At 39.8% G+C, this 12,442-nt stretch overlaps 1 protein-coding gene across 2 annotated transcripts; it reads right to left on the bottom strand.

The window, feature by feature from the left end:
• Nucleotides 1–1,946: 1,946 nt before the first annotated feature.
• LOC308101682 (H-2 class II histocompatibility antigen, E-S beta chain-like) lies at nt 1,947–11,641 on the bottom strand. 2 transcript variants are annotated; one of them, XM_080451126.1, is made up of 8 exons: nt 11,553–11,641; nt 11,023–11,277; nt 10,222–10,491; nt 7,995–8,208; nt 6,571–6,638; nt 3,381–3,494; nt 3,106–3,162; nt 1,947–2,199 (listed from the first exon to the last, which is right to left on the bottom strand). In XM_080451126.1, exons 1-7 carry the CDS (start codon nt 11,617–11,619, stop codon nt 3,125–3,127), a joined length of 1,026 nt encoding a protein of 341 aa, XP_080307252.1. In that variant the 5' UTR covers nt 11,620–11,641; the 3' UTR covers nt 1,947–2,199; nt 3,106–3,124. The 2 variants fall into 2 exon arrangements, with proteins under 2 accessions (XP_080307252.1, XP_080307253.1); XM_080451127.1 differs by lacking the exon at nt 10,222–10,491.
• Between the last annotated feature and the right edge of the window lie 801 nt (nt 11,642–12,442).

Here is a 12,442-nt window from a genome sequence, read left to right as displayed (position 1 = left end):
ACACCCATGCCACCTCCTACAGCTGAAACTACAGCACCACCGACTATTACAACCACCACAACACCACCACCTCCTCCTACTGCTGAAACTACAACACCACCTACTATTACAACCACCACACCACCTCCTACTGCTGAAACCACAACACTACCTACTATTACAACCACACCACCTCCTACTGCTGAAACTACAACACCACCTACTATTACAACCACCACAACAACACCACCTCCTACTGCTGAAACTATAACACCACCTACGACTGTGACATCTCCACCCAAAGCAACAGTCACAATCGTACTGCCCACAGCAGAAGTCTCAATTAGCTACACCCCTGGGTCTCGTAAGTGTGATGCAATTATGATTATTCTGTTTTTTTATATCTGTCATGTTGTAACTTACAGTTTCATGTGGAAGTTGCCACTACCATTTTAATTTAATAAGTTTTAAACAAGTCCATTGTGTGTAACTTTGAGAACCACTGCCGTGATATTTAAGTAAGGCAGGTAGTTAATTGGCCGTGATATATAAGTAAGGCAGGTAGTTAATTGGCCGTGATATATAAGTAAGGCAGGTAGTTAACTGGCCGTGATACCCATCACCTCAGACCACCCTAGAGGGTTTAGGTCCACCCATCACCTCAGACCACCCTATAGGGTCTAGGTCCACCCAACACCTCAGACCACCCTATAGGGTTTAGGTCCACACATCACCTCAGACCACCTTAGAGGACCAGGTCCACCCATCACCTCAGACCACCCTAGAGGGTCTAGATCCACCCATAACCCCAAACCAGCCTAGAGGGTTTAGGTCCACCCATCACCTCAGAACACCCTAGAGGATCAGGTCCACCCATCACAGGGAAACAGTGATGTCATAATGATCGTAACACATTCATTATCACACATTATAAATGATTACATAATAAATGACTTATGGTCAATTATAAAATAATAAAACCTTTTTCACAAACATGGTCTACTGACTTGCATTCAGATGGATATTAATATTAATGTTATGAAGAACTCTAAGGGCGGCTTCACACTGGATCCGTTTGAATCGAAGCGTTCCCGAGTACGAGGACGGAGTTGGCCTCACAGGATCGGAATGCACTCTAGCGTCATTTCAAAGCGACGGCAAATTCCACGATCACTTATGACGTTTCATACAGCTGGACCACAGCCGTGAATGAAAATATACATGCATAGAATAATATGCAGGTATAGAATAAAACAGAATATAAGAATAGACCATTCATCAATGTGGATGGCCAAATTGTGCAAAGCCATTTATTCCTGAAATAGTGAATGACGCGCCAGGATGAGCAAACTTACATTTATGAATTAAATCCTGACCATCCCTCTTTTTGCTCGTACCACCACCCCCCCCCCCCCCACTCCAGTCCACATATAAAATACAATTATTTTAAACGTAATCTTTGTCACAGTCATTTATAGTAGTCCGTGCACTGCATTGAGGCATGCACAGAGAGAAATTATCAGCTTTTGAGAGAGAAGAAGTGTGCAGTGCACAATTTATTACAATGTATGTATATAATTGCATTATGTTATATATCATACAACGCAATAAAGCCAGTGGCTTGTTGCTGTCTTTTCAGTTACTTTATCAGCTGAAGCTCTATCACTTCACTTTTTAGTTAAGTGTGTGTGTGTGTGTGTGTGTGTGTGTGTGTGTGTGTGTGTGTGTGTGTGTGTGTGTGTGTGTGTGTGTGTGTGTGTGTGTGTGTGTGTGTGTGTGTGTGTGTGTGTGTGTGTGTGTGTGATGCACAGCAAGTGAGCGGTGGCGGATGGGAGTGGGGGGGCATGGTTTTGGCATGGTTTCGAGTTTCAAGCAGTGTGTGTGTAGCCACATGTGGAGGAGGACCGTGTATACATCACGGGAGAAGGGAAAAAAAACTATGTCTATAAACCTGCTTTAACCCTAACCTTAACCTCACCTCAAAACCACGTCGACCGGGGCGAAACACAGGGAAAAGACAGTAATTATCGTTAGCCTTGGCTAGCCAATTAGCGTTTTTAATTGTTTAAAGGACACATTTGTGAAAAAGGTTGATGATGTCATCATTGTGCTTCTGTTAAAAGCTGAATGGACACACATGTATTTCCACATGTATTTCCTCCTCTCTCCACCAAGGGTTAGCGATGACTCTCTGCTTCTCTGAAAACACACCCAGGTGTTCTGTGAAAAGACAATAAACCAATAGGAATCATAATTTATTATTTAAAAAAACGTCTTTATAATTTAACTGTGTGAACAATGTTAACACTTTAGTTTAGAATAACCTTCCCTTATAATAGTAAATTAATCATTCCCAAATTATTAGTTAATGTTGTATTCATAACTTGTTAAATGTTTGTTAATGGTTGATGATTTAATTATTTAAAACTATGATATAAATAGTTAATAGATCATATATTAGTAAACTACTTAAAAACCTAACCTCCTAGGACCGTCCCTGCAACTAGTAACCATCAAAGTAGAAACAACTCAGTCCATTCAAACAACATTTGACCAATTAGTCAATAGTGTATCTTAGTAGGAAGGGCAGCTCAGTTGGTAGAACACTCTCCTTTGGACCACAAGGTTCTGTCTTTGATCCTGCTAGTGATGGAATGATCAGTGTGTTCAATGTACTGAATCATTGGGTACAGTTCACTGAAATGTCGTGTTCAATGTACTGCCTCTGTTTAGATGCCTCAATAAAATGATGTACTGTCACAATCGTTCTGGCATAATGTTTGTTCATGAGCTGGTCCAGCCGGCTCCATTCACTGCAATGTATTTCTTGACCTTCCGGTGTGAGGTTTGCCACCCATTAGTGTCATGGCACATCCCCGGCGTCCAGCACGTCTCTTCCTTTCAAAAGCTTCCTTGACTGAATCACCTGAACGTCCTCTCATCAGTGTTGTCTGATACAACAAATCATTTGATTATAACATTTTATTAATAGATTCACTATTATAAGAAATTAAGCTGAAGACACATGATAATGTGAATTCACGCGACCGGGATGGTTTACCACGCTAGTTGTTTCACTTTTTACACAAGCATGTTTAGTTTAGTAAAAAGAAAGAGGAAGTGAACCTGGGTGTGTGGGAGGAGTCTAAATATTCTCATTGGTTGTCGGCACCAGAATACGACCTGATAGAAGAAGAAGAGAGACAGTTCAAACAGACACACAAATAAATCCTATGTACTGTATTGTAATGCTTAAATGTGCACACAATAACACAATAACACAACAACACAACAACATTAGGGTTGTAATTAAACATGTTAATTACCTCGTTACTTCCACTGGTAGTATAATCATTCATTAAACACATTAATTAAACATGTTAATTAAACATGTTAATCACCTCGTTTCTTCCACTGGAAGTAGATGAATCCAGACAGGAACAAGACCAGACCCAGAACCAGACCTGATGCTCCCATGGCCACCTTGTTCTTCACTGACTCTGGCATGGAGTCATCTGACAATACAAATATTACATTACATTACATTACATTACATTACATTATAAATATTATTATATTATATTATATTATATTATATTATATTATATTATATTATATTATATTATATTATATTATATTATATTATATTATATTATTACAGTAGATTAAAACTGACTCACTGACTCACTGACTCTGGCATGGAGTCATCTGACATTAATATGACAACAACCAAACACAATTATGTGATATAAGACAGAGTACAGTAAAGTTAAACTGTACAGTAAATAGATAGTAAACTATATCAGTGGCCAACTGCTGAAGTCATGTAGCAGCCAACTATATGTTATTGTGTATAATATTTTTAGTACAGGTAGCTAACATGTGGAAGCAGCCATTAATCACTGCTGTTCCTAAAGCAGGGGGTGACTTTGATGATGTAGAGGGCCACTATATTTCCACAATCACTCCAGAGGGCCACATTGCATATACTGTCGGGCCATTCTATGTCACACAAAAGTATCAAAAATAGCCTATCTAAAAGCTCAAAACGCGTCACAGTGGGACGCGTTTTGAGCTTGTTTGACTTGGAATCCTGTTTTTTCTTTGTATTTTTGAATTGGAATCTTGAAAAGTAAAATTTGTATTTAATTTCGAATGCATTTAGTTATACTTATGTTAACTTCATGAACTTAAATACAAATACATTGGACATAAAAAAGAAAATAGAAATTTAATACTAGTCATTAAGCTACTAATATAGACTGAAGTACTTAAAGTGGGTCATGTTTGCAATTGTAACAGCTGAAATCAATAATATATCAGTATTCCGATATTAACCTGCGGGCCGCATTAAGTGAAGGTGGGGGCCGCATGTGGCCCCCGGGCCGCCAGTTGCCCATGTACATGTCCTAAAGGTAGAAACCATAAAGGTCTGATTGACTTCAGGCTGATTGTCACTTCTCTCACAATGAAAACTTTAGAGAAGCTCGTTGAAGACAGATTTTCAAAGTGAAACTGAGTCTCAACCCTATATAATTCACCTAGAAAACATGGAGGAGTTTAGGATGACTCTTCTACAGGCACACCACAAGGCTGTGTTCACCCCCTTACTTTACATTATGTACATAAACTTATACCAAAGTAAACATGAAAACAGAACCATATTGAAATTGACAGACAACACAGTCATTGTGAGTCTGTTCAGTAATAATGAGTCCAGTCCTTGAGGAGTTTGTCAGCTGGTGTGACATATTAGAGCTAAATACATCCAAACCAAAGGATATATTTTAGAAGACTTGACCCAACTTATACTTATAAGCTGAAGTGTGATCTATTAATGTCTTTGTACCTGCAGTGTAATGGAAGTTTTTAGATGTTTCTTAATAAGATTCAGAGATCAGGAAGCTGCATGCATCTCTCTCTCTCTCTCTCTCTCTCTCTCTCTCTCTCTCTCTCTCTCTCTCTCTCTCTCTCTCTTTCTCCTCCCTGTCTTTCTTGTATTATGACAAGTTCTCTGTGCAGCTAAAGTCCTCCATAACCATGTGGGGGACAACTTGCATAATCTCATCGCTTCAGATCCCTTATTTGAAGTATAGAAGAAGAACCACAGGCCCAATGTCTCATTGGGATTGACCATAGAGGTATAATATAACTAGAGGGCGGATTGCCCCGCCCCCAGCTATCATTTCAATGAATGTGCTCAGTGGCGTTTTGAAGCACCCGGAAACCTGCCGGAAGTAGAATTATTGGTTCGATTTTGTATCCCCATAGAGTTATGAGCATGCGCACTAGTGTCCTTTTTGCGTTCTACGGTAGCCCGTGTGTCAAGGATTGAACGCGAGATATTTATTAAATACACTCGAGATGCATATTTATATGTAAATGCATATGTATGTATGTGTATAATATGTTTACATATTTATATGTATAAATATAAATATCTCTCAGTATGTTTTGCGCGTGCATGTATTTCTCCCCGCCTGCAGTTCCAGCTTTGGCCACTGGGGTGGCAGCTTCAATGTTTCTCAGCAACTCTGGGGGCTTGGGATTGACATGTCATGTGCTTATGTCTAGTCCAAAGACAACCGATGAAGATTTAACCAGATGCGTCATAGGTCTCCATTGAAGACTACCATTCAATGCGCATGGTCTTCCTGTAACGTTACCTTACCCTCTTTTATAGTCCTTCTGTCCTTGAGGGACTCACGGTGTCGCTGAAACAGGGTCAAACAGAGTTCACAGAGGCTGTGTGTGTGCGTGTCTCCTCCATTCACTTAGATGCGATAGTCATATAATGCGATAGTCCCCCCCCCCCCTCGAGACGCACTCTCCTGGCATATATATCCTGCACTCTCCTCTATTCTTCTTTTATGGTGTGGAGGTTGTTTATGGACGATACCAGCCTTTTTTCCGTGTGAAAATTTGACAACAAGCGTCAAAGATATGGTAAGATGGATTGGACGATCCAATTACGCAGTGCGCACGCACAGATATTTACACAAACTTTATATTATTACATCTCTGTGAAAACTTGGTATATTTAATTCAAATCACAACTAGAAGATAGTGTTAGCTCTGTTCTTTAAAAAGAGATCTTCCACGACTTGTAACGTTACGTCATCATTAGGCAACACGTCTTGAAGCAGGGGGGGGGGGGGGGGGGGTGACGCGTCAGCTAGGGCAGAAGGGTTAAGAACATCAAGTCAGAATTGTAAGTACATTAACTTAATCAATACCACAATGATTGTTAGATGAATTTTACCCACCATAGCAGCCATTAGTAAACAAAGATGATGTACCTCATCTAGACAAGACACTTAAGCTCTAAGTAGGTGAGGCTCCTGTCATGACCTTCTTATTAGAATGGTTACTTTTTAGGATGTTTTAATGTATTTGTATTTGTATTTTTTTTGTAGTGCTGTTTTTCCTTTCTGCAAAACAAATATACCTTCAGGTACAAATAGAGAATAATTATTGAACCCTTAAAGCAGAGTGTATTGTAACACATTACAGTAAAATACAGTAGATTACAGTAGATTACAGTAGATTACAGTAGAGTACAGTAGAATACAGTAGATTACAGTAACTGACCCCAGTCCATCTTGATAGGCGCAGTCAGGCTGGGATGTTCCACCATGCATGTGATCTTCTCTCCTGATCTGTAACACACACACACACACACACACACACACACACACACACAGACACAGACACAGACACACACACACACACACACACACACACACACACACACACACACACACACACACACACACACACACACACACACACACACACACACCTATGTTTTTCTGCTGATGATCCTCTTCAAAAAGCACAGCATCTTTTGTATCTGAGGAGGATGATCAGTACCTACACACAGTGGCCCTCATCTATCAACGCGGTGCAGACCAAACAATGGGCGTACGGTGAGATCACCGCAACTTTCGGCATTTATCAATATATCCTGACTTTGAGTTCAGCCTACCGCACGCTCAGATCTCACGTCTGGTCGGGAGCAGTTGTTGGCGTTGGCTGCACCCGTTTGTTCCATTGTAGACATAAGGAGCAGCATTTTCTGACCGTCTGACGGGCATCTGGACACATATATCCACTCCAAAATGTATAATCTAACTCACTAATAAATAATCCCTGTGAAAAGATAACATTTTATAAACTAATTTAAACTGCTTTAACAGTCATTCGGTTAAGCTTGCAGATCTGGCTGCATTGGCTATTTGAAAATAGCAGATCTACAAGCTCACAACGGGTGGTATCGTGACGCGTTGTGATCTTGTAGATCTGCCATTTAAAAAATATACGAGCGCTTTTGCGAGAGCATTTTCGGGAGTCGGGACTCCCGACCATCTTTTCATGGACAGTGAGGTCTACTTACAGTTGCTTGTCCTATGGTATGGAGTTATGTATAGGCTACAACCTGGCTGTGTTAAGGATACAAACCCGACACTGCAATCTCTTATTAACGTGGCAGCACGGGACTCACTGCAGCCCGCCCGAGTCTCATGGGGAATAGCCTACATGACTGCTTTATTTTAGTGTAACTCGAACGCGCCCTGCTCGGTATGGGTTAAATAAATGTATATACGAATGTATTCCATTCATGGCGATGTGATTGAAAAAAAAATACGCAGTTTTTTACGCTCCATTGATAATCGAGGGCCAGTGTGTGGGGCACCAGGGTGCAGAGGGGGGGCACCACGGTGCAGAGGAGGAACCACAGTGCAGAGGGGGGCACCACGGTGCAGAGGGGGGGCATCATAATAACTAGATGATGGACTATTTTATTTAAATGTAAGAAACATTAAAAACACAACTACAATTACGCACGTTATATTCCTGTGTGTGTGTGTGTTCATGTATAGCTCGCTCGCGAGTGGTACTGGTACTGGTGTCTGTGTATTTCTATGTATAGGTGTCTATTAAGTGTGTATTTCTATGTATAGGTGTCTGTTAGGTGTGTATTTCTATGTATACGGTGTCTGTTAGGTGTGTACCTGGGTGTGTACTCCAGGTAGGAGTGGTACTGGTAGTACCAGTCTCCATCAGACAGCTCAGTAGAGGAGAGACCAGAGGTCAAAGGTTCTTCACCTCTCCACCAGGTCACCAGGATCACTTTAGGATAGAAGTCGTAGCTGCTGCACCTCAGCATGTGAGTGTGTTTACCACCACCAGGGGGAGTCTCTGACTTCAGTCTCACTTTGGGCTTCACTGGATAAATAAGATGATTATTGTTATTATTATTACTAGCCCATACCCGGTCGACCACCCACCACCCAAGACAGACAGAGGTTACTCCAATTATATAGTAGGATTATTATTATTATTATTATTATTATTATTATTATTATTATTATTATTATTATTATTATTATTATTATTATTATTATTATTATTACCAGTCATAGGAACATGTCATTATCATTAATAATTGTATATAATCCAAATGAGAACCAAATAATTCAGAAAGCCGCAACACGTTTGGTCTTCAACCAGCCAAAATGTTCACGTTTTCCGGCTCTCCCCCGTTCTCATCTCCCTCCATTGGCTCCCAGTTGCTGCTCTCAGAGTACAAAACACTGATGTTGGCCTACAAAGCAACCAAAGGTATGACACCCCCATATCTTCAAGCCTGATCAAACCCTACAACCCCTCCCTCCCTCCCACTCACTCAGATCAGCTGACACAGGGAAGCTGTCTGAATCTTCTCTAAAACACCCTGGGCAACGCTCCACACATCCTAGACACTTTTCCTTTCTCTAAAACACCCTGGACAATGCTCCACACATCCTAGACTCTTCTCCCTTCTCTAAAACACCCTGGACAACGCTCCACACGTCCAAGACTCTTTTCCCTTCTCTAAAACACCCTGGACAACGCTTCACGCGTCTAAGACTATTTTCCCTTCTCTAAAACACCCTGGACAACGTTCAACACGTCCTAGACTCGTCTCCCTTCTGTAAAACACCCTGGACAACGCTCCACCAGTCCCAGACTCTTCTCCCTTCCCTAAAACACCCAGGACAACGCTCCACACGTCCTAGACTCTTCTCCCTTCTGGCTCCCAAACTGTGGAATAAACTCCCCATTGCAGTCAGAACTGCAGACTCACTCCCAATCTTCCACCGTAATGTGAAGAATCACCTCTTCAGACTCCACCTCAGCCTGTAGCACTAGACCTAACCTCGATGACCTTGCAGGTTTATTCAAAGGCTAAAATGTAATGTATATAGCATGCTATGTAGACAGATGCCAGGTCATTTGTAGACCTGGCATCCTATAGTTTGGATAGTTTCAATGTACAGATTATTTATTTGTTTTATACTGTATAGACTGATGATAGCTTCTATGTTAACCTATGATCCTAGATTACTATTTATATGCATTTGATGTATTACCTTGTGTTTTCCTTGCTTACTGAAAATCACTCTGGATTAAGAGCATCTGATAAGTGCCTACATTGTTAATTGTAACTGTAATTGTCAGTGTTTGGCCACCAGATGGTACCAGAGAACTTTTCATAGAATACTGTAGATTCTACAATAGTCTACAGTTTTCTACAACATAGAATGCATTCATAGAATGTAATTTAAATATATTAAATAATTCACAGTTACACAGTGCTTTACATAAACAAAAATAAAACAAGCTATATCATGTAATGAAAATAGCTTAATGAACGGGATGAGTAGATGAGTAGAAACAAACAAAACAATACTCATAATACTCGTAAAATACTCGTAAAATATTACTAAAGTGATTAAAAACATACAAATCAAACTAGTAAAGACAATAATTAAAATATAAAATCAGGTGGTGAAAAAGTGTATAGAGGTGTGTTTTAGCCTGCATGGTTCTTTTTAAAGTTAATTTAAAAACATTAATCCTGGTGTCTCTATTTTAGGCAGGTCATTATATGTAGGTGAAAACACTCATGAAACATGAAACAATCTATATGTTTCATTTATACTCGGTGTACGATGGTAACACCACATGTTGTGAGCTTGTAGATCTGCTATTTCCACTGCGTGACAACGTGTTAGGATACAATGTAATACATCAAGAGGATCTGAAATGTTTCTCAGCAGACTAAGGAATGTTTTATAATCATTATAAGATCAACTTTAACACCATTAATCATCTCTGAATAGAATCATTTATTATGATTTCATGTCATAGTTTATGAGGTGATGAGTGTTGAGTGCTGCTCTGAGATCAGCTCACCTCTCTTGTTCAGAACAGTCTGGTAGTATTTCTCAATGTTGCTTTTGCATGTCTCTCGGTTTGCTCTTATCACAGCCAGTTGTCCGGGATCTTTATTGAAGCTCTCTGCGTTCTTCACACCAAGCTCAGTGTATCCAACAAACTGATCTACTCTACTGTCCCACCTGATCATCTCATCACCATCAAAATGATATGACATTATGAACTGTATGTCCTTCAGCTCACTGGAGTTAAACACACAGCGGTAAGCCTCATAGTACTCATATCCATCTGGAAATAGACCATTAAAAATGTCATTAATGGTCAGTTTTATTATCTGTATAAAATCAACACTAGGCTAACTACCCCCCATCGGCCAAATATGTAACTACATAAAGTCTAAAGTAGGTTCAGGCATGTGAAATCTGGCTTTAAAATGTTTTGAATGTATATTTAATATCTGAAATACAATGAGATTGAGCTACCAGTTAAGTTTTCATCCTCTATGTCTGTCTGTCTGTCTGTCTGTCTGTCTGTCTGTCTGTCTGTCTGTCTGTCTGTACAAGCAGCCCACACACTGACTGCAGCTCACTGTGAGAGACGAGGGGGAGTGTCTTCAGGTGAATGGGACAAATGATTACATTTTGCACCTCACACAGCTCAAGCTGTACAGAGCAGATACTAATGCATATATTTGTAAATTAAAGCACCTTGAGCAAAATATTTCACCATAAAAAACATAAATGTTTAAACATTTTCATTCATGTTAAATACATTCAACCGTTTTAGTTAATAACTATTGTGTTCATAGTATTCATGTACCTTTCACTGGTGGTTTCTTCAAGGCAGTGAGAACGGTGTCCAGCTGGTCTTTGCAGTAGTCCTGCTGACCCAAAGCTGATTCATAAGCTGCTGTGTAGGTGCCTGGATCTACAAACGGAGGCAGAGGCTCCACCACCTTCCCTTTGTTGTAGTCTGCGTACACCAACACTTCACCATCCAGTGCATACATCCACTCTTTATATGAGTCTTTAACTGTGTCTGAACAGCCAACAAGTAGAATATTCTCATGGAACACTGGAAATAAAACAAAGATGACATTAAATTCAACAACAAACTTCTTCACAGTGACATTAACACATAATCATCATGTTGAACAATCATGTTTGGTTCTTATATGTAGTGAAAGGTTGGATATTAAAAATAGCTTCCTGTCAAACGTTTTATTCATGTGCGTGCGTGCGTGCGTGTGTGGCCATTTGTTTGTATTGTGTATTGTTCATATTTGGTTTTATATAATCAGCAGATATAAATGTATATATTATATAATAAGATTAATATAATGTACTTACTTCCTGGGATCGCTTTGACATGAAGTACAGAGGAGAGGATGAGGAGGGTGGCTGTAAGCTTGATCATCACTGATCAAAACTGAACTGAATTTAACAGATGAGAATAAACAGATGAGAAAAACAGAGGAGAATAAACAGATGAAAATAAACAGATCAAAATAAACAGATTAGAACAAACAGATGTTTACTGAAAGAGAAGTTCTGGAGTCTGAAAGAGAATGAAGGAGGACTTGTTCTGTCGTTTAGAAGAATCAGCCAATCAGATTAAAGATATGATGTTACATCATCTGTATCAAGGAAGACAACGTTCAGGATTATTGCACATAATCATGAACAGGATATAGCTGCTGCTTATGCACCTTATGTCTCCTCATGTACATACTGTACCTTATGCAGCGTATGTCTCCTCATGTACTGTACCTTATGCACCTTATGTCGCCTCATGTACATGCTGTACCATATGCACCTTATGTCTAACCTCACGTACATACTGTGCCTTATGCACAAGGCAAAAATAAATGTCAAATCACTTTTCAAATCACAGCCTGTCTTGTGTCTCTTTCACAAAAATGCCTTTGTCTCTGTTTCTAGAGAAAGACAGCTGTTTTTGGTGAAAACAAGCTGTATGTTGAATACAGCTTGTATTGGTTACCAATAACAAATAAAACGGAACATGCTATCAACTCACTTTTTTCTAATCTTTCTTTTGAGATATTTGGTGTAGTGATAACACATGGTGTATGCATGTATGTACATAAGGACAATGACTGCATCCTTCGCGAAGACCTGAAGGATGCAGCCATTGAAGCTGTGTGGGTCGAGATCATTTTTAAAAATGCCAAGCCTGTGCTAGTCGGTACCATATACAGACCTCCTAACCAGACTGATTT

The sequence above is a fragment of the Gymnoscopelus braueri genome (assembly GCF_963280865.1).
Source record: "Gymnoscopelus braueri genome assembly, chromosome: 15".
Taxonomy (NCBI): Eukaryota; Metazoa; Chordata; class Actinopteri; order Myctophiformes; family Myctophidae; genus Gymnoscopelus; species Gymnoscopelus braueri.
The sequence above is the reverse complement of the archived record's forward strand: the minus strand, read 5'-3'. Positions and strand labels throughout refer to the sequence as shown.

Excerpts from the sequence above, each read along its gene's own strand:
- LOC308101682 (XM_080451126.1), bottom strand. The coding sequence starts at position 11,619 with ATGATCAAGCTTACAGCCACCCTCCTCATCCTCTCCTCTGTACTTCAT. Across the intron at positions 11,278-11,552 it reads TGTCAAAGCGATCCCAGGAA|TGTTCCATGAGAATATTCTA; the intron begins GTAAGTACATTA and ends TTTTATTTCCAG. Across the intron at positions 8,209-10,221 it reads GACTGTTCTGAACAAGAGAG|TGAAGCCCAAAGTGAGACTG; the intron begins GTGAGCTGATCT and ends TTATTTATCCAG.